Source organism: Lytechinus pictus, chromosome 13 (assembly GCF_037042905.1).
Source record: "Lytechinus pictus isolate F3 Inbred chromosome 13, Lp3.0, whole genome shotgun sequence".
In the NCBI taxonomy this organism is placed as follows: Eukaryota; Metazoa; Echinodermata; class Echinoidea; order Temnopleuroida; family Toxopneustidae; genus Lytechinus; species Lytechinus pictus.
The window spans coordinates 27,526,146-27,549,991 of record NC_087257.1 but is presented as its reverse complement, the minus strand read 5'-3'; the positions used below and the strand labels follow the sequence as shown (position 1 = coordinate 27,549,991).

The window sequence follows — 23,846 nt, the reverse complement described above, 5'->3', positions numbered from 1 at the left end:
CCCTACTCCTGCTACCTGTTGTGTACAGCATGGACCTATTTTGTGTACAGGGTGTATTTTTGAGTCAATAATGGTGAAAGTTTTCAGAGGTCCACAAGACTCCACATTAAGTCACATCCTGACGGTAATTTAATCTACTGTTGGAACAACTCGACATGAATGTACTATTCACCAAGCCAATTACAAACTGACCTGAGAAGCCCCACAGGTAGTCTAATGTCACAAACCCCTGTCAATCATACTGCCAGAAAACTACCCATGATGGCTGTTGTTTTAGGCAACCTAAAGCCCTGTATGCTATATTCATCTTTTATTTACTCTTTGGTCCAAAGTTGTGGTTTCACTATGGATAGTCACGTGTGACTCAAATCTCTAATAGTAGAAGTTCAGTTTGTCAGCACGCTTGACACTAAATTATTCATAACTGGCTGGAAATGAACTAAAATCGTGTTCTCCGCCAAGTAAATAAAATCATGGGGAAGGACACATTGTAACCAAAAGATTAATATCAGCCTTTGATCGAGGAAAGTGGTCTGAATATGGAGCCTAAAAAATAAAAAGTAAAGTGCCTGGCAGTGTCTTGTGCATAGAAGGTCCAGGTTGAGACATCAAGTTGTATGTGTGTTAGTCTTGTATTAAAGGAGACCCACTTGTTGATGAAAGCAGGGTCTGTGTTTGCAGACTAGCCATATACATGTACTGTAGTTACATGTAAAATGATGAAGGCTTCAAGTACAATGGTTTTCATCCAATTACAAACAGAGTCTGTTCTTGCAGACTACTTTTAAAGTTTGCAAAACGCTTGCCAGACTTGGCATTGATGGATGCATGGTAATTGGGTAATGGTATTATGAGATATGATGGAAAGATTGAAAAAAAAATATATATATCACCTCATATTGGGGAGCTTGCTGGCACAAAACGTGCATTATATTGTCTTGATAGTGTATCTTTATCTGTATCTATCCCTACCCCCTTCTTTCTCTAAACTCTCTCTGAATTTCTTCTCTGCTCATTCATCTTTACCTCAGTGTTCAATCTCACAAATGGGGGCTCTATTTCCTATGTAAGATTATGATCTCTTGGCCCAAGAATGATAGAATGTAGTTTATAGTTTTACATTTTCATCTGAAATACATGATTGAAGACTGATAATGAAATTTTATTATGCCAAAGCTATAGGATTCTGTACAGCAGTAGCCCCTCTGAAATAAAAACGCAATAAACATCTAGTTGGCTACTGTGAAAGGAATTTTTAAACATTTTTTTTTTTTTTAAATTCCATTGAATGTTCAGTTAGATAACTATGTCGGTTACTGGTCTCACTCTGTATCTTTTTGATGGCTCACCAGTTTATGTAACATATTATTCACAAGGTTGCTGAATTTTTCATTTGATTGAAATTAGACTCTGGCACTGACTTTGAATAGATATATGGAAGTGAATTTGATAATGATATATAATTCTTAATGAATGAGTTTGTTACTGGCTCTTTTTTTTTCTTCCTCAGAACATCTGGGTAAACCGCTTGAGGACTACATTGCCAAGCTCCCCGTCTCCGTCTACGTGGTGAAGATGAAGGATCGATCTGGTCTGATCAGAGCCAGGATGGCAGGGGCTGCTGTTGCTAAGGGACAGGTTCTTACCTTCCTCGACTCCCATTGTGAGGTCACCGAAGGATGGCTTGAACCAATGCTTGCTAGGATAGCGGAAGACCGGTACGGTATTATCATCATAAGATTCCCACTTTGTCTACAACTGATGATTAAACCTTGGCCTGTATTCTGAAGTTGGGTTTAACTTAAACTCAGGTTTAAAGTTGTGGTTTAAGTATGGATAGCCAATTGTTACATAAATCACTCACAGTAGAGATATCATATTTCAGCTCATTTGGCTCTCAAATCATTCATAATTGTCAAGGAAGTATAAAAAGATGATTGTCTACACAATCGATGAATCTGGAAAGAGCACAGCAAACATAAAAAACATACAAATTAGTATAAATTTTGACACTTTTGGCTTCCCATAATTTTAGCACAGAGTTAGACCATGGTCTATTAAAAGGTTAAACCTGACTTGAGAATACGGGCCCATAGGTTTAATCCTAGTCTAAAGTAGAATTTAAAAACACACTTCTATGGAATGCTGTCTTCATAATGCTTCTTCCATCTTCATGGAAACTATTATCAATTAATTTATCATTGAAATTCATAATATTTTTGTATTTTCATATTCTTCCTTTTTTAGGACTTAATTAATTTCTTGACAACTTTTTTGCAGCCGCAGGATAAAGGTAATTTTTAAATGGTGTGTGAGTGGACAACTGGCACTCCATAAAAGTTTGGTCTTTAAAGTTAACCCTGGGTCCTGTCTTACAAAGACTTGCGAGTGATCCGATCCATCGCAACTATGGAAAGCCAGCAATGCCCACATCTAAAATACATGTTTATTCCAAAAAAAATTATAGATATGATGTATATTTGAACATTCATGGTTTTCTCGAAAATTTGGCGTGTTCGCCTTTTGCATTTGCTAATTTCCTGTAAAATAAAATTATGTCACTGATGGATTTCCATATAGTTACGATTGATTGGATCAATCACAACTCTTGTAAGACGGGGCCCAGGTTTAAGTAAACCATGGCTATCAGAACATCACTCAATAGCCTTTGAACACGGCCTTGTGACTAGGCTGTATTCCTCGTTAAGAGGAGACTAGTGGTCGACGAAGAGAGTTGGGGAGACCCGGGTGAATACACGATGGATTATTCATGGGCATGCCGATGCACCAATCCGCAGCGTCAATGCTGATGACATCATGGGACCGGGTGCATGGGGTTCCGATGCGAGCTATACGCTCGTTGATTGGCTTCTACCTCTCAGGAAGCAGTCGCGAATCAGAAACAATTGTTAACATAAATCCAAGTCTGGGTGAACTAGCATTCAACCGACCTTTCACGGTTTATAGTCATTTTTTTTTCAAATTTGATTCTTACTCTGATCTGTGCATGAATAAACTGTTGGTGTCCTCGTTTTTTTACAGAAAGGTAATCAAGGTATTTTTCATGAGGAATACAGGTGCCAGGAACAGAAACATCCACAACAGATACGATACCTGATACATGTACTTTGTTTTCGATTATGAATCTTCGTATGAGATGATATGATACCTTAAGGCACCCATAAAAAGATATGAAATCCTATATTTCCGAACCTATTTGTAGCAAAAACTAAATGCATATTTACTTTGAGATTTAAAGCACCTTAATATGACATGTTCATGTATAGAAAATATTAAAATTCAAAAGCTATATCTACCAAAAAACAACTGACGATGACAACGATGATGATGATTATGATGATGATGATGATTGTGATGAACAGCATTTGTATAGTGCCATTGTAAAAAACATTCAAAGGAGATGTTGTGATATTAGTACAGCTCGATTCCCATGTGAAAATCTTCAGTTTCTTATTAAAGCTATTAGAGTTAATTTGAGCATCATTGAAAAGAAAAAAATGGCAACATTCTACGCTGATGAAGTGCTAAGATGATTTTATTGCGTCTATTAAAATCAAAGAAACATTTAAACAGCATTGGAAAGAAGAAAACTGGTCGTACTTTTCTTCAGATTTTTTCTAGGGCTTCGATGAATGTGAATAAACTTTGGTGCCTCCTTCATGGTTTTTGTACACAAGTAACGACAGTTAGTGGTCAGTACCCCCAAACCCTGGAAAACAGATAATCGACATCCACCCACACAAGCTCATTTTACATCCCATCCTCTTGCTTGAGGATATAATGCATTTGCATTGAATGTGGATGTAAAACTGGTACACTCTTTCCCACCATGACTCATTAGAAATGTAGCGCATATGTTGATTCGTATGTGTCTACTGGTGAAAGTTGTGATGTGTTGTGTCTTTTACCACACGAACTTCACATCCGTTTTACTTGGTTGGTTGACATTATGTGGAATGTATCCTAATTAATCTCTTTCCTTGTCTATGTTATACTGTGTGCATGCAGAAGACTAGAGTAGCTCACGGGCTATGTTTATTTTTTTTAAATATATACATTTCCAGTTATTACTTCCTAAAGTGCATTGAAATATTAATGGAATGCGATATGTAAATGTAACTTGTATTGTATTAATTGACTGCTGGCATGGAGTTATTTTCAGATCTAATACTGTAATTCCCATGGAGATGAATTTAGTGTAGTTTTTTTTATCAATATGGTCCCTATTTTGCAACATCTTGGGGGAGGCACCAATCCCTGTCATTCTTTAGTAGATATTTTTTTGGTAAAAAGTCAAAGATTTCATGTCCAATTCAAACTTTAAACTTTTTTAATTACTTCATTTTATAAGGAAGCACAATATTTGATGTACCAAATGAGACTACCAAAAGAGGACTCTTCATTCAAAAGGTGTCTCAAAAAGTAGACTATCAAGACTACAATATGACTTTCCTTGGCAGAACTCTTCTGTGGTTAGAGACACAGAAAGAGTTCTGCCAAGGAAAGTCAAGGAAAGCTATGTTTTCAATAGATCAATGGGGAAGTCCCAGGATGTTATGATCCACTATTGTTGTGTCATGTTAGGTTTGGGTATCTAATGAACTATGCCTTGCCCAGTTTATGAGTGATACAGTGCTAGTCTACAGAGCGCAGACAGCATCCGGTAGTTTTTATGTTTGCTCAGTAGTTTCTGCTCCCAGTGTATATGAAGTGCAAACTAATCAGACATTTTAGTCCACAGACTCTTCTCTGGAATGCAAGGTTAATTTTCCTTATTTGATTTGCATCTGTGGCAAATTTGATTTAGCTATTGTTTAAAGATACAATCATTTTATGTGCTCATGTTATCTTTCTCATTTTGTCATATTTGTTTTTAAAACTATATACTGCAATAATATTAATATAAAATATGAAATAATATTTAATCAGTGAAAGTGGGATCGAAGTGTATACATACATAACCTGATCAATCCTATGAGAATATCACACATTTGGGTTTTAAAGGAAAGTTCACCCTGACAAAAAGCTTGTTATAAAAAAATAGCAGAAAAAAATATATATTGGTGAAGGTTTGAGGAAAATCTGTTAAAGAGTAAGAAATTTAATAGAATTTCAAGTTTTTGATTTGTGACGTCATAAACGAGCAGCTGCCCCATACTGTACATTTACTGTATCTTATGTAATATAAAATGCATGAATTTTACATTTTTATGGGTTCCTGATGATTTCTGTTTTCTTTTCATGATAGGGTGTGATATGATTTGCCTATTGATATACAAAAGGTACAGTAAAAACCAGTGTCAATTTTCTGAGAAAATGACATTTTGAACATTGATTTTTTTACCATTCGCTATGTAGGAATGCTGCTCGCATATGACGTCACCAATCAAATAATTGAAATTCTAATAACTTTTTAATTCTTTGATGGATTTTCTCAAACCTTTGGCAACAATTTTCATTATTTTTTCTGCTATTTTTAGAATACTTTTTGTCATGGGGAACTTCCCCTTTAAGGACGTTCCACAGTTATATTTGTGCGCATTATGATCTGCGCATAGTTTACACTCTGCGCGCTGACGTCACAATGGATGAACAGGAATTAATTAGCTGCGGGTATGAGCTGATTTTTCTCATCTTCTGCACTTTAACTGCAGATCCGATGCATTATTTCATGAAGCTAAAAAATTGAATTATTCCATGGACCATTCAAAAAAATATTCTCTACAATTTCAAAATACTTTACTCTGCAGTGCTGCCAAGAATCACGAATATTAGCCCGAGTTTGAATAAATGGTAGAGTGGTTTTGATTTTTTCTTCACATAGATACTAAGCATTCGGCCCATGTTTGGTGTTTTAAAAAGCACATTTGCTCTAATAAAAATGCTGATAGTTTAAAAACAAGCACATGAACCCCTATTTTTTAATGTTTGTACCTCTTAGGTATACCTTCCTCTACAACTCTGCAAATTTTGGTGAAAATGACATGGATTTTGAATAAAGTGCAGCATTTATTGTACGTTTGTAGTTTGTTACTGAAATTTTATATTTTTCAGATTGGGATTTTGTTATTTTTAACGCCATTTTTAAGAACTGACAGTGCTGTTAAACTTAAAATTGCAAACAAATAGCACTATTAATAGATTCTCCATTCTAACGATACAATTATTAACTCTCTTGCGAAGTTTGATGACTTTTTCATTTATTTTGAATGAGTAATGGAGGTTTAAACTCATTGTAGTAATCTTGGGCGGTCTAAAAATGCCAAATTCTTTTGAATGCGCAATTCTTAAGAACATCAATTTGGGCGAACTTTGAAGCTCTATAGCAAAAAATCAAGCACATGGACCTATGTTAATTTTTGCATATTTCGAATATTAAGGTTCTAAAGTATCTATGTGCAAAGTTTGGTGAAAATGACATGGATTTCACTTTAACTGTGGAACGTCCTTAAGGCCTCAACAAATGCATGCCTGTGGTATGATACATGACATGTTATGCCAACTTTGATGCGCTAAATTAAGAACACGCCTAGCCCCATCTCCATGCACAGAATGGCATTACTGCATGATGAAATGAGGCTGGTATTTTGACATTTTTGTCCCAATATTAAATACAGATTGCCTTAATAACTGTACTCTTAATATGTTTTATGTAGTGTATACTTTGGCAAACATTTACATTAAGTAGTCCCTACAATGTAATTACTTTAAGTTATGTAGCTGTTGCCACATTTAAAGGAAAAAAAAGTTATCTTGGGTCCTGCAAACACACAATTTTAATAGGATTGTCAATGATTGCATGGGTCATAATGTATGATCAGTTGTAATGAAGTTCTATGTTTATTGCAAAGCTTTGTGTTTCAAACCCTAGGTTTCTTTTTCCTCACATCAGTCAGTACATGGATCGCAGCACTCAAGAAATTTGTGGAAATTTGAGAAATTACCGCCTTGGTCGTGAATGCAAATGAGCGAAAGCCGAGTTCCTTTTCACCGGCTGCAAGCTATAGCACCGTGTATAATTATTGGTTAATTACAAATGGCATTGAAGTGGCTTTTAACTCTTAACGTGCCATAAACACATATCTGTGCCTCCACTGGAGTGCCACAAACACATTTTCGTGCAATGGTCATACAGCTATTGTTATGCCTATTGCATTTTGAGGAGTGCATTGCATGCATGAGTGATTCCATTGTTCAGTTCAGCTTATGGTCAAGAGGTTAACATTATTCTCTCAGGAGTGATTCCCTTTTTTATAAATAAATGTAGACTCTTTGAAAAAAAAAGGCACTCGCTGATTACAGTGAATGGCACATTAAGAGCCGCTTTCATTTTCAATGCATTAAAGGCTTTTAAAGCCATAAAAATGTACCTGCTCTTATACATAGTGATAAATTTTGACATTTATAGAACTTTCCAATCCAATAGACATTTGATAAAGCGCCTCTTTCTTTCAGTTACAAAGCGCTGCACACACTCTACTCAATTTTTGGGCCACTAAAACAATCATTAAACACCTCAGAATGATCAGCTTTAGTCCATGCAATTCATCATCCAAGTACTTTACATTTAGTTCTTGTGTTCATTTGTGTAAATAGCAGGTTAATATGAGAAATTTACTATCTATTAATCTGCTAATTGATAACTGAAACAAGTCGTAATGGTTCATTGAGGTGTGTAGATGTGGTTAGATAGAAACTGTATAGAAAATTTATGTTTACCTGTATATTTTCTTTGAAGAGGGAATTGAATAGACATTTTGTTTTTTTAGTGTGAAGATACGTGTAGATGTACTGTACATAATTATGCACATTCAGAAAGCCTGTTTTCCAACCCCTCTTCTTCCTCATATCCATTCTCATGCCTTCTCCTTTATCAGTGAATTTGACTACATGTCAGGCATTGACTTTTTTTTATCAAGAATGATGCTCCTCTTTAGCTCTTCTTCTTTAATACTCATATTAATGGTTTGATATTGATTTCAAGTACATGTATATATTTTCTGCATACATGTATCTACTATTAAAAATGCCATTATATTTGCAGTATACATGTATTTTTGTTATTGGTGAATGTACTAATCAAAGTTACAGTAAACGAACAAACTTTGAACTAGATGTATGAACTATGTACCTGGGGCCTGTCGCACAAAACCTCATGTTTAATCATACAGTGGATTTCTGCACTTGACAGCACATAGTGACCACTGTGTGTTTGCTTTGTGTTTAATATGGGGCCCAGCTTGCCTTTTCAATGAATAGTGATAGTCAAACTTTGCTATCCTCTGCCATATTTCTATATTGATAATTTTCCTCTTGTTCCTTGGTGTACAGGACAACATCCGTATGCCCCGTCATTGATGTCATCAGCGACGATACCTTCCAGTACCAACATGGTAACGATCCTCAGATGGGCGGCTTCGGTTGGTCTCTCTTCTTCAAGTGGTATCCTGTTCCAAAGAGGGAACAGGTCAGGAGAAAAGGAGACCCAACGGAACCTGTCAGGTAAGATTCTATCAAGGTTGCTTCTGTCCTTTGCCAACTGGAATCACAGGTCCCTTGTACACATCCTGTAGGAAATATGGAAAATTCAACACCTTGATTCATTTGTAGACACAGGGTTAGGTTCTACCTCTGAATATTGGAGAGGATTTAAGGATGATTTGTGTGGAAACCCTAGAAACAATCCTTACATGGCAGCAACAGAACCTGTCGGGTAGGAATCTATCAAGGGGTGATCGAACATCTGCTCTTGCGACAAGTGCCTCTGCCATCTGCCTCCTGGAACTGTGTGTCCCTTTTTATAAAACCTATAGGAAATAAGGAATATTTAGTTGTCAATGTCTTATTTTCTTAACAGAGTAAGGGTTAGCATTGTGATAGATAGGGTTTTGGTTTAGAATACTGTGATGATTGTGATTAGGATGATCATTGCCAGTGTCAACATGGTAATGACTCTCTTATGGAATGCTTTGGTTGGTCTCTCTTCTTTAGGTGGTATCCGGTTCCAAAGAGGGAACAGGTCAGGAGGAAAGAATACCTGGCAGATGGGAATCTATCCAGGGGAGAAAGACTATTTGGTTTTGCTCTTGCTACAATGACTGCTGCCTTCTGCCTACTGAAAGTGCATGTTCTTTTCTAGGAAATATGGAAAATTTGCTACTCAACAGGTTGATATCTCAACAGATGGAGGGTTACGGTTGTAGTAGGGTTGGGGTTTAGAATACTGCGTGGATAAGGATCAGGATATGCCTTTCAGTGCCATCATGGCAATGGTCTTCAGATGGTTTATTCTGCAAAATCCAATCCTCTCCAAAGAAATTAAGCTTGTTCCTATTCATGCTCCACAAACAACCTTTGACCCTTCAGGGGTTTTGATTTCCCCTTCATATTGGTTCTCTTCTGGATTGCCTCTGCCTCTTGTGATATTGTCTCAATCAAAACTTGAATAGCCATAGAACATCTACCATTATGTTCGTTATCATCTTTTTTCTAATAGGTCTCCTACAATGGCCGGTGGACTGTTTGCCATTGACAAGAGTTATTTTGAGGAACTTGGGCAGTATGATCCAGGCTTCAACATCTGGGGCGGGGAAAATCTGGAGCTGTCTTTCAAGGTCAGTTAATTGTTTCATTATAAACAAATATTTACAGATCTACAGGTATTGTAAATTAGTTTGATGAGATTTTTTATTTAATCTAGACATGAATTGCCTTTGTTTTCCCATTGACAACAACCCTGGTTGCAGTTTCATATGAATTGTGCACCTATTCTTCACTTGGCCAATCTAGCTGTACAAATTTGATTGACACATTAATCAGCAATTTGGTATTTTGAAATGTCCAGTACAAGTTTCAACTTTGCGCACTGATAATAGTTGACATTTCCATCGACATAGTTCTAACTAGAAGGAAGGTCTGTGCAGGAGTCCAATTTTAACAGCTCTTTTAGTCTGGAAATTCAGACCACTTTCAATAAACTGGGCTTTGATGCCTGCAAAACTAGATCCTGTGCTTGCGAGAACTGTTTTTCCTTGGTCCCTGATGATTATTGTATTTCCCCTTTCTCCTTTGGTTTCTCCTTTTCTTTAGTTATGGATGTGTGGAGGTAAACTAGAGTTCATCCCGTGCTCTCACGTGGGCCACGTGTTCCGCAAGAAGTCCCCCTACCACTTTCCCCCTGGTACCAACTACGTCAACAAGAACAACAAGCGCCTTGCCGAGGTCTGGCTGGATGAGTACAAGAACTTCTACTACAGGATATCACCTTCCGTGGCCAAGACGGATCCTGGAGATCTCTCTGATCGTTTGAACCTGAGGAAGAACTTAAACTGCAAGTCGTTCAAGTGGTATCTTGAAAACATCTACCCAGAGTCATCCTGGCCAGTGAACTACCAGTTTATGGGTGAAGTAAGTACAGGACTTCGGGATGATGATGAGGACACTGACCAACGTTTCTCCTGCTGCAACTCCTCCCTTCTAAATTCTGTCAGAGATTTATGCTAAGACATGTGATAGGGTTTTTTTTTCAGAATGATTCACAATTTTTTTTTTAGATATCCATGCAATTGTGTAGCACTCATTTTTGGCCTCAAAGCATTATGATGCACATGGACCAATCAGTTGGTCACAATCATGCTCACATATGATTTCTAAGAATAGATGTAGCTTTACAAACGTTGCAATCATCTCAATGCTTTGCTCAAAATGTGACATCATGAAGGGAGGTTGTATTGCCTGAATGGTATATTGCATTTATCCAAAATCTAAAGCCATGTTTGAATAAGATGTTTGATAAATTGAAAGTGCTCTTACTGTGGCCAATGAAATGACACATCGCAAATCTAAAACTCACATCTTTTGATTTTTTTTTATGAATGCAAACTGCAGTCCCTGGTGGCTGTTTCATAAAGCTGTTCCTAAGTTAAGAGCGACTTTAAGAACGACTGGTGATCCTTTCTTGTGGTAAATGGTATATTCACTGGCGATGGTTTAGCGCATAAGAAATGATCACCAGTCGTTCTTAAAGTCGCTCTTATCTTAATACGAACAGCTTTATGAAACGGCCCTCAGGTGTTGATTGGTTGCCCAGTAGGTAGCCAAAGCTAAATTTACATAGCATGTTTAATTGAGCTTTGTGGAATGCTCCACAGGGAGTGGAGAAAGTGCATTCATTATGCTAAAGCTAGATAATAGATACATTGTTAGGTTGTGGAATATCATTATTCATCACCTTTTCATGTTCTTCCATCGTTATTGTCATCCATAGGTGAGGAATATGGAGGCTCATGTCTGCTTGGATACCATGATGAAAGAGGCTGGCCACAAAGTTGGTCTTTATGGCTGTCATGGGCAGGGCGGAAACCAGGTAAACCTACATCTCAAACCCCTTTCAAATCCAGAGAAAAGAATCCCAAACACCCCTACAACTCAAAGAATCCCAATTTGCAGCTATCGTGACTGCATCCTTCCAGTTAGTGTCCCCCCTAGTCTTCAATCAAAGACCCTGATTAATACTGTGATCAGCAAGTTGGTCTCCAAACGAGACTAGCACAAATACAGTTTGCTTTTTCACGAGGCAGGGAGCTTAGGCTGCATATTCACACCACTTTTAACTTGAATGAAGTGTTTGCACAGCCGACAAGTGTCCCCATAAATTACTGCATGATTCTCACTGTTAAATGATCAGAGTTACCTTCCTATTCCAATTGCAAGGTATAGCATTAGAAAAACTACTTCAGCTCAAATTTGGGACATTAGATATACCCAATAATCCTTATAACTCTACTTTCTGACCTTGTTTTTATTTTAATCCTAAAATTAACATGGGTCAGGGGAAGGAAAGCAAACCATTGCTTCTGTTGCAAACAATTTCATGCTGACTATTAGATTTTCACGCAGATTGAAAACACATTTAACTTAAACTCTAAATTCAAATCTATTGTATGCCCTATGAAAGGAACGGCCAGTCAGCAATCTTTTGGATGATACCAAACTTGAGTTGTAGGGGTGTTTGGTTCACAAGATATGACCAGTCTTGGAGGGACTTTTTTATGTCACAATAATGCAACATTGGTAATTGTAGCAAGTTTGTGATCCGTCGCTTACTTCGGCCTTAAAAGAGATTATAGATTTTGTTATGTTGTCATGTGACCAACCGTGATATGCGAAGGTATCTATTTAAAAAAATTGACCAACCGACCCGACCTTCCGATTTTTGGCTTATGAGGGGCCTTATTAATTCCTTCCATATTCCATCTTATTTTCAAAAAATGACAGACTGACCGAACCGTCCGAAGTTGGGCTTATGAGGGCAACATTACAATATTTATATTATTCCTCTCATATTCTTGACCTTCACTTATTCAGATCTGGGCTTATACAAGGAACAATGAGCTGAGGCATGATGATATTTGCCTGGATGTAGCCAGAGGAGGGCCCGTCATGATGCTTAGCTGTCATATGCAGGGAGGCAACCAGCATTGGAACTATGATGAATCGGTAACGAATTACTGTCAATTTTTGTTTGTTTGTTTGTTCATCATGTCAAAAATATTTGCATTGACAAAAGTATGTTAAATAAAAAAACAATAATATGGTGAAAACAATGTACAGTCCGACCTCTCTTATCCGGACACATTGGGACCAGCACCAATCCAGATAAGGGATATATCCGGATCTGGGAGACCCAATAAATACACGCAGCTGCTGCCTCAGCTCCCCCAACGGCTGTAGCGATACGTTATATATTGTGGGCGTACAGACTGTATTCACTGCAGTGTCAGTGCAAATTATAGGCGGTATTTTTACGGAAATGAAATCGATCAATGGCCAAAACTCTTGGATGATTTACCTGCTAAAAAGATTGAGGTATACATCGAGCATACCTCGAAAGAAAGAGAATGACTCGATGAAACTAAGTTTTACAATTAGATCATCGCGGCAGGTATCGCAGCTTCGCAATGTCAGCCATTGTTATACTGACTGTAGGCTCAAACATGATAGATGGCGCTGTCCGCATTGAGGCCTAGCGTTAGCTAGCGAGATATGTGTTGTTTTTCCCCGGGAAACAAAAAGAGAACGTGATGAAATGTTTGCGCTGCGCCCTGATTTACTGGAAATTATCCTGTCTCAAAGTTCTTTTGGTGATTTGGGTGAGATATTTTCATGAAATTATTGTTGTTGTAGGTAGACTATATCGGAAAATATATGTAATCAAATTGAGTTTGTGTTTATAGGATTGAGTTTAGATTGAAATCTCATTCCTCACGTACTAGATTGAATTAAAAAAATTCAATGAAAAAAAAAATCTTGGCAAGTGTGCGTCTGGATAATAGAGAGATCCGGATAAGGGGAGGCCGGATAAGAGAGGTCGGACTGTACAGGGAAAAAGAGTGGATTGTCTCTAAAATCTCAAGGTCTTTATGTTTTGCTGGGATAAAGCATTGCTTGAAATAGTGTTCCATAATTAAATGTTTACAAATAAGCAAATAAGCAAAATGTTTAAAAATATTAAGATAACTGAACCTTGCCCATCACTTCTGCAGACAATCCTTTGTAAAGTTATTAATCTTCATTGGTTACTGTAGCAAATTGGGCTTCAAAAGATAATTGAGACTGGAAAAAAAATATGTTGCAACAAGAAAAGTTATGAGCATGATTGTCTGTAGTGGGATAATTTAGCCTCCAGCTCACAAGATTTTTTGTTTTTTCAACACATTCACATCCTTTTTCATTCACACGACCATGAAAAGCCAGCTCAAGCATCTCTTGTGTGATCAAACCTGTTTTAGGCCTAAACAGGTTGTGTTGTTTTTACAAAACTCGCAACATGAACATGTCAGGGTTCATGGAAAATCCTGGAAAAATTTGTGGTCATGAAAAGTCAGGAAATTTGAAAAATTTGCATTTACCTCTTGGCTATGCCAGCTTTCCAATTTGTCTTGTCTCGCAACTCTCATACTCTGCTATTATAATTGGTGTTCATAATTTCAATTTTACCCAGTTTTGTGACATTCCAAATTCTACATAACTCCCGGGGCATCACGGGATGTCATGGAAACCAGCAATTTAGTCATGGAAAAGTCATGGAATTCTGTTTTCAAATTTCTGTTGGAACCCTGCTTGTGCTTTTTAATATCATTGTGTTGATGTGGTCAGTACTTGTGCGTACAAATTCAAAGATTGTATACATTTGTATTTCTTAACAGTTTTAAATCAACCTTTTTAACTGATTAAATTTTATCTGCATGTATAAAATGGTGATTCATAAGCATGCAAACTGTACCTGCACAAAAGAGAACATTCAAAATGTGATATACTATAACGTGAAATTATTAAACTGGAAGAATTGATCATCATTATTAGGTAATATTGATGGGCTTCAATTGCACAGGAATTTGTTCTCTAACCAAATTTTGTTTCGCATGCTTACTCTCTATATGCTTTTCCCATAGCGCCAGAGCCAAACCTGGATATACACAGAGGTTGCTAAAAAGAACTGCATGTTTTTATTTCACGATTGAATTCCAGATTCATATCATCCCCTGTATACATTGTAGAAAATCATACCTCCATATATAGATGTATATTGGATGATAGGTTAGGAAAAAGAATGCATTTATGTGATACTAGTGCATGCCCTGGGTTCCAGTTAGTTCCTTTCATTGAGGTATTTATCCTCATTACCTTTGATGGTCCATCGGAAGCAACCTCAAGTTAATCATCCTCTGGTTGCTTACTATAAACAAGCATTCATGCTATCTGGGCTGTCAGGTGAAATAATTACCCTGACCACGTATAAAGCTAGCATTGTTTTAAATTGTACACTTCCAGCGATGTCAGCTGTTCACTTTTTGCAGTAGTTTATACTGTTTTTGTTTTAATGCAAACACATGTACTTCTTTCCCCCAATTTGTATCATAGACAATATCTATTGCAGAATATTGTTTTTGTACCCCCAAAATACCCTTTTTGATTCCCCTAAATATTGCTGTATCTGTTTGTTTTACATGGTTGTCATCATAGGACTCCTTGTTTGATGTCTAGACTGAGTCATGCTCAAGTTTATTGGAATACTGCCATTGTATTTTCACCCTCTCATACTCTTCTGTACATTAGTATAGGGGAATTTGTAGAAACAAACTGTGTAGGGTTTGCTTTGGTTTAAAAAAATTGAAACATTTTCAACCCCTCCCCCCCCCCCCTCTTGAAACCGTAACAGGCAGTCTAATAAACTGAGAAGTGTGCACATTCATTCCCAGATTAATTGTGGTTTGAATTTTTTCTTTGTATTGTCATCTTTATGTCATTTGATTCTTTCTTTTTTTTGCTCCCTCTTAATATGTAATTTAGTCTCTTTAATTCATCAGGGGGCCATTTCATAAAGCTATTTGTAAGTTCATAGTGATTTAAGAAAGACTGGTGATCCTTTCTTGTGGTATATGGTATACACCAAAATGTTGATTGGTGATTATTTAGTGCGTAAGAAAGGTCTACCAGTCATTCCTATAGTCCTTTGTAACTTACGAACAGCTTTATGAAACACACCCCTGCTATGTTTATCTATCTCATTGGTGTCAGGGCTTTGATAAGAGCAGCAAAGAGCAAAAAGGAGGGAAAAAAATGTTTTCTTCATTTCATGGAGGGGGTCAATAACAGTTCCCAAAAGGGGACACTTTTTATCACAAGCAAGTACTTAGAGTTCAAGTCCCCCCAAATTGAAAAGTTGATCTACATAAAAAGACAAAAATCAAATATAAGCTCAATGCTGAAAATTACATCAAAATTTGATATATTTGTTCTATAAGAAACTTATGACATATGCAAATTAGGGAACTGATGACATATAACCTGTGGGCTTTATACACTTTCTTTTGTATTTTAAGTTTTACAGAATTGTCAAATCTGCAAAAATTTGAAAATTGTATTTATGCAATAAGAAAATGAGTGAGCAATATCATTCACTCTCATTTGAATATCACTTTTTTGTGCATATAAATATTTCGTGAAATAGAAAGAGAATTTTAAAATGTCATGACTTTATTTTCTCCATTTGATTTTGATGGATTTTTTCACCATTATACTTGTTTGATCCCCCGCCCTGTTAATGTGAATCAAACTTTTGATTAGGTTACATCCCTTTTAATAATGTACTTGTACAACATGCAGTTCAAGAGAGAGAGAGAGAAAAAAGTGGGTGATGTGCTTCACACTTACAGTGTACTCTTGTTTGTTTTTTTTTATTGTTTCTGTTTGCATGATGTACTTGGGTATAGAGGGTAGCAGCCTTGCCCCCCTCCCCCCATCATAAACTCTTTCAATTGAATGTATGTGATCAGTCTCGAGTTGAAATTGATCTGAATCAATCACAATCCATCAATATAATGAATGAAAATGCATCCTTTTCTATACATGTACATGTTTTATCCATTTCCAAGACTTCCTTGTAAGAGAATTCATCCTGTCTGTGTACATCATCCATTTTAATTGTTCTAGATTCTAGTGTCATTTCATAGATCTCTTGTACTGGTGTATTGATGGGCAATGAACTTGTAATACTTTGTAATATAAATAAAATTTGTAGATCAACTTTTTGTAGTGTGCTTAATATTTTTTAGTAACACAAAGTATTGTTTGGGGCTATTTAACCTCCACTTTATAGATAATTACACTATTGACCCTGTCACAATTATTAACCTATTGACTACTGATACGTATGATTCCCATCGGCTTTTGTACAGGACCCACTCGGTTCCAGTAGGCAATGGGTTAACAAGGGTTTTTTTTTTTTCGTTTGCTACCTGTAAAGGCTATCTTTAGCACTTAATGATACATACATGTACTGTTTTAATCATATTTATTGGCATGAAATGAAGAAAATAAGAGAATCTTACATTAAGATTCATCATGATAGCTGAGTAAGCTTCTCAGATATGAGTTGCTTAGATATGCACTGGAAAAGTGAATTCTTTACAAATCTCTGATAATTGTGCAGTATTCGCTTTTGATGATGATAATATAATTTGTAAGTGCCAAGTCCACTCTGTAGATTGCTGTAGGTTCTTAATGAGATACATTTATCATCTTTTCATAACTTCATATCTAATCCCGTTTTCTCTTCTTTCAACATTTCATTGCAGTCTAAAGAGATGAAGCACAGTAGCGGTTTGTGTCTTGATATGAGCGACAAATCGCGGGAGGAGCCAACCGTCCAAGCTTGCAACGGGAAGAAATCGCAAAAATGGGATCTCAAGACGCTGGATTTAATAAGTTAGAACTGCCTTCTGAGGCAAAGTAGATACCTATATTTAATTGATAACTTCTTCAAAATTGCAATGTTGATTGGGTATGATTGTGATTATCAATATGGCCTAATGATTTGGTTTCTGGTAATGGATTGTAGAAACAATCTGCATGGATTTTGGGAATGGAGATTACGAAGGACAAGGCCTGAACTGTTTTAATGTGATTATTGAAATGCATTGATGTACAATGGTAAGATATATTAATGCTGTATTGAAGTGTCTTTGGCGATTTCTCAGACCTCTAAATTTAATTTTTATTAGATTTACAAATATTTTTGGGGGTTATCTTTATAATGCCATTGTGAACAAAAGTCAACCAGACTATAGAAGTGATCCAACATGCCACTGAATGGTTACCTGCATCTCCAAGGGAGAAATAATACCCACAGTCCTGTAATTCTCTCCAAGATTTTCATCCATGATAATCTCAAATTTCTTTAAATGGGCATGAGGTGTATCTTTTTTAGATTTTATTTTGATTTTTTTTTTACTTGGTGATAATTCCTAGAAGAATGATAGCAATAATATACTGTTTTGAACAACACATTTTCAGCTGATGTGACTTAAACACTGTTATGTTGTTTATTTTTTCTATTAGGAGTAGAATGTCTGTGTTCTCGATTTACAGAATTCCATCAATGTTGCTTTTGATCACCAGACAAGAATGTTTATAGTATGAAACCAATGCCCATACATTTTTGTGAAAATTATGCACACTGCACATCCATGCTTTGATTTAATCTTTATTTGTAATAATTGATTGTTCATAATTTCTTGGATGCTGCATGTTTTTCACTTTCTATTTTTCGTGATTTTTTTTGTCTGGGTGGATGTTTCATAAAGTTGTTCACAGAGAGAATCATTGGTTAAGTGTTAAGTCATTTGTAACTTACTAATAGCTTTCTGAACTCCCATCTGGTTTCAACGCTCCTACAAATATTCTAGCCCCAATTTGTTCAGAATTGGGTAAAATGTGATTCCTGGACAGTTTTGAGGAAAACTGGAGGAGCATATCATCATCAGATAAAGCTAGCTATTGGTAATTGTCATCAACAAGTGTTATAAGCTATCGAAATCACTGAACCTGATTGGCTAAGAGTATATTTTTAAGGGAATAATCACTCAAAAAGTTCTTTGTATAAAGCCACAACTGATTTTAATTTTTTTTAAACACTGGTGGTATAGATATTTTTCATATTAATCTGTAGTCACTCTTTAATACACTCAGAGCAAAAGAATCTATGTAAGCAAAATTGGAAATAAACATTAATTAAAAAGGTTATTTGAAGAAATTTAGAGTAAATATATCGATGTATGGATTGTTGTCTTTGCCTATTGATGATCATGAAGCTATAAAATAAAACTAGGTAAAGTGCTTTAATTCTATTTTATTTAAAGAAAATATGTAAACTTGTCTTTCTTGATTTGGTAGATACACATGTGCTGTATTTTTTTGTGTTTGGACATGACAATCTAGAACTTGATTGGCGGTTTGTGTGTAAGTAAAACGAGATACAAAGTCTGTACATTATGATGATATTGGTGTTGGATGTGTTATGTCGTTTACTTATTATAAGATCAGATTGGGATGTTTGATAACTGTAATGCAAGTGTTTTGCTCTTTGACCCAATTCACACTCAAGAAGTAAGAGTGGTCCCAGTCCATTGATAGTGAAGAAGGTTTTCTTCTGATTTGGGTGTTCTGAGTTGACTGAAATATGTATTTTTCAGTTGGAGACCAGTTATTATTTTATTTCTCCAGTATTGGCAGTGGCCAGCCTTGTCTGTTGCTTGATCAACGGATGCCCATGATAGAACACTGTTCTAATTGTCCAGCTAATCCTTATTATCTTCGGTGAGAATTGGGCTGCAACGCTTGATACAAATTGCTGGGCAGATCCTGTGCAATTCACACTTGAAGCATAAGCAGAACAGCTGTGTATCTAAATGTGTGTGTTATAAATTGCAGTCACTAAAACTGCAAAAATACAACAGACATGTGAAGCAGGCTTTGGTAAATGAATTACAGTGTTTTCTTGTCTTTTCAGTGTAATAAATCAGACTTAAACCTTATAGTCATTGCATATTCATCTTGTATTTTTTGTACTTCAACTTCTATCTCTGTTTTTAAAGAAAAACACACAACATATTTATGGTCGTCAATTTATTTGTGTGTGGAGTACAAATTGAATTGAATTTAAGTGAATTTAAATGTGTTGTTAGAATACCATCATTTTAGTTGAATTTGTTACTTTATAATGATCTGTTTTAGTGTCTGTAATAAAACTGTTGTCCTAAAACAGTTTTTCTACATTTTCTTATAGCCATACATGTACTTATACTTGCAATTAAATAACTTGCATGTATATTGTTTATCTAAAATCATGCTTTGTCTCAAACTACATGTGACTTTTTAAATTTACCTATTCAAGTGCATTATGCTTGTAATATACGCAATTGTGATTTATCGTCTCTTATTCTTCCAGCATTCAAGAGTTGAACTTTTTATTTGTTATTGTATTTTAAAGTTGATAGCTGCATTTCTTTTAGATATAAAAAAAATATCACAGAAGTCTGTTTCCTTTCTGAAACAGGAGATTAGACTTGTGACTTCCTAGAAAAAGGAGGGGTTTTTGTAGTTATTAGAGATGCAATTTGAAATCATCAGTTACAACACTCGCAAGACAATGGCATGGAACTGATGAAGATGGAATCTCGTATTCCATAGAATTGTGATCTTGATTTCCTGATTAATCTGGAAGTAACCCATGGCTCCGTCTTACAAAGAGTTACGATTGATCTGATCAACCGCAACTATGGACGGCCAGCAACGTCAACATGTATTATTCATGTTCGTTCAAAATATTATCTAACTATGATGTATATTCATGCATTCATTGTTTTCTTGAAAATTCTCTGTGCTTCTCTTTGTTTACAAAGGACATTGTGCAAATTTCCTATAGAAAAAATTATGACACTGATGGATTTCGATAGAGTTACGATTGACTGGATCAATCGTAACTCTTTGTAAGACGGGGCCCAGGTTTATCTGGATTTTTAAAAAAAACGTGTAAATTTCTTTATTTATGTTACCTGTACAGTATTCCTGTGCTTCAAAGATGGAAGTCTAATAAAGGAAATGTGAGATTAATGATTATGTTTATCACATTTGGAGATAAAATATTATGAGATAAAATATTATGAGATTAATGATTATGAGATCAATGATTATGTTTATCACATTTGGTGATAAAATTTGCAATCTGATCTGGAAATTGGACAAAATGGTAATTACAATTTATTAGCTGTAAAGTGTTAATTAATCTCATTGGGCAATTATTAATCGAGTCTTGAGCATATATGTGTTAAAATATATACCTTGTGTAGAACTTGATGCCGTTTTGTTCTTTCTTGTAAAATGATCATATTTGGCTTGTATGTTATTTGGTCCATGTGCACATTGGCTGAGCAGTAAGAACTTGTTGTTTATGTTCTATAAGTAGCAGCTCACATTGAAATAGCTATTTTCTGTAATTGTATTGCAAAGCTTGCACTGAAAGTAATTTGATTTGTTTTATTTTTTGGAACTTGTTCATGCTCTGTCTATTGCTTTGCAAGCACACAATCACTGACAGTTCGATTTAAACTTTCTGATGTTGGTCTTTGTGCATTTGGACCAAACAAGTGATCAGTGAATTTTCTCTTAATCAACTCAAAGATTCATGAACTTTAGTGCCTTAGTCATAAGTCGATATTTCTCAACTGCATACATGTAATTTGTAACTATTTTACATTCATTTATATTGTATTAAAGTCAATCAATAGACAGATATACGTGTAGGCCTATTATGTACTTCATTTTTTTTGTAGGTTTTTTTTCACTACTTGTTTCATTTATACAGATGTCTTCTTGACTATTTATTTTGTATAATTTGTAATGTTATCGTTGATTATTACTTTAATTTTCTATTTAGAGGTATTGAAGTCTAATTTTTGTGTACATTATAAATTGGAAAAGGAAGCATCCATTGCAATGTACTGTATAATTCATCATACATGTACTTTATTAATTATTCTAAAGATCCTTGTTTTTCATTACCTGAAATTCAAATTCTGTGTTCCTCTTTGTTCTAGACTTCAATTTGTACATTTGAAAATACATAAGGCCAATTTTTACAATAAGTTAGCTTCAACAATTACCCTATTATAGATTTGCAAACATAGCATAAAATTATGCATTAACCACTGCAAAGCAAATGGATTTTGTCAAAAATTTAATTTTTCTTTTTGAATTGTATGCTGGTATAGTATTGGAATTCGCCTTTTTATTAAAGCAAAAATTATGTTTTCTGTGAAATTCTCTGGAAATTCTAAAATAATTCTTAAAATAAGATTATATCTGAGTTTTTGTGAATTTTTTTTTTTTTTTAAATTGGTGACCAAACCAAAGAATTCTATGACTTTTGAACAGTATGAAGCCAAACCTCGTTATCTAGTTTTCTTTTGAATTTCTCCATTCATATATGGTTTCATTCATATTCGATAATGTAATGTATATTTAGGCTTTTCATCAGGAAATATGTTACTTATTGCCATAAAATGCATATTATGTAAACAAGTAAATGTAATAATATATGATTAGATAATAATGTTAAGTATAGAAGGTTTATTTCAGGAAGATAAATGTATCAATTATGATACTATGAGCCATGACTTTAGAGTTGGGCAAAACATAGTCTAGGATTAGGAAATATTTCAAAGGATGTAGGCAGGTAGGTAAATTACTTTTATTATTATAAAATCATAATCTAAACTACTGCTTTGTTTATAAAGGTTGAGCTGTTTTAATAACAAATCTGTATTTATTGTAATTTTTCTTCCATAGTATCAATATTTAATTCTATTTCTTCCCTTCGTTCAATTACATTTCTATCATGCTTCTCAATGGTGAGAATGTGTGATAATGTTGCAGGGGATGTATGTGTAGTGAATAATGATTAGTAATGACCTGTTGAAAATAGATTTGAAGTTCTTTGAATTGTTTATTTATGTTGATTAAATGGCAAACATGGATCCTAGTCAAATGATTGGCTGTAGTCCATCACATGACCTGTCATATACACTGTTAAAAAACCTGTGATTTTACAGGGAAAAAAAAGAAGATTTTGCAGAAAGCAATAACTTAATCATTATGTAAATTCATAAAACAGGAATTTTTCTGCAATTTAACAGAACAGGTCTGTTTAAAAAAGGGGAAAATGGTGTTTTATTTAAGGAAATTTGTAAGATTCCATACACCAAATACCAATTTCCTGTAAGATTACGCAATCTGGTAAGATTACAGGTGTTCTCGAGACTCTGCTGCAGGAACTTCTTTTATTTTAAGGATACATTTTCTAACAGTGTATTTTGGCTTAATAGGAAAAAGTGCTAATGACTGTTACTAATGACTAGATCTAATGAATGGTCTTGGGTGTTGAGTAGAGGATGGTTTATCAAGTAACAAAGATCCACATCATTATCCAATAAAGATGTTTAATATGCATCATTTTGCATCAGCATTAGAACAATTATCCGCACTGTTACATTTGAAACAGTCCAAATGCCCTCGGGTCTGCCTTGGGCGTGTTAGAACTGTTCCTAAGGTCTCTTGTGAGTTTAATTCTAACTGATGACCTGGATGATGGAGCGTTGTGGCCCAGTGGATTAGTCTTCTGACTTTGAAACAGAGGGTCGTGGGTTCGAATCCCAGCCATGGCGTGATTTCCTTCAGCAAGAAATTTATCCACATTGTGCTGTACTCAACCCAGGTGAGGTAAATGGGTACCCGGCAGGATTAATTCCTTGAATGCATGAGCGCTGAAAGGCAGCTCAAGCTAAAGCCGGGATAATAAAAATAACATCGCGCCTTGGATTAGAATATTTCTAGATAGATGGCACTATATAAATGCCTATTATTATTATGATGTGTGTTAGTTGTATAATATTTCCTATGGATGCACCAAATTATAATGAGATAAGGTTTTTAATTTGTTGCCTACTTGAACCAGGTGGTTCCTGTGTAATGCCTATAAGAATTACAGATATTGGTAGTCAATGGGTTAATAGTTGAATGTGAACTTATATTGATGTACAAGTGATGATGATCATATTGTAAACTCATTTTCTGTGCCTTTCTGTAGTATAGCGTCACTGTAAAGTAGAATGCCTTTTTGATGACCTTGTAAATATCTCATCTGTACTACTACTACCGAATTGATCTATGAAAAAATATATACCAAGTCCATATTTTCTGATGGACTTAACAAGAGAGAAATGTGCTTTTTTTATTTCGTGTTTTCTTTTTACAATATTCATCTTCTGTGGATACGTGTAGATTTTGGTGAATTACTAGTTGTGAAGGATTGGGGGAGTTGGGAGGAATAGGTATATAGATTTCAAGAAGAGAGAGAGAGAAAGATATGTGAGGGTGAGGTCAATGGTGAAGAAGAATCAGAAGAGGGAAGAGGAAGAAGAATGAAA

The 23,846-nt window shown here is 35.4% G+C and overlaps 1 protein-coding gene across 2 annotated transcripts; it reads left to right on the top strand.

The window, feature by feature from the left end:
• The first annotated feature begins 1,513 nt into the window (after positions 1-1,513).
• LOC129274230 (polypeptide N-acetylgalactosaminyltransferase 13-like) lies at positions 1,514-23,640 on the top strand. 2 transcript variants are annotated; one of them, XM_054911069.2, is made up of 7 exons: positions 1,514-1,718; positions 8,353-8,523; positions 9,518-9,635; positions 10,111-10,428; positions 11,288-11,386; positions 12,388-12,519; positions 17,160-23,640. In XM_054911069.2, the coding sequence occupies exons 1-7, from the start codon at positions 1,576-1,578 to the stop codon at positions 17,292-17,294; spliced, it is 1,116 nt and encodes a 371-aa protein (XP_054767044.2). In that variant the 5' UTR covers positions 1,514-1,575; the 3' UTR covers positions 17,295-23,640. The 2 variants fall into 2 exon arrangements, with proteins under 2 accessions (XP_054767044.2, XP_063964825.1); XM_064108755.1 differs by lacking the exon at positions 17,160-23,640 and adding an exon at positions 14,475-14,559.
• The last annotated feature ends 206 nt before the right edge of the window (positions 23,641-23,846 follow it).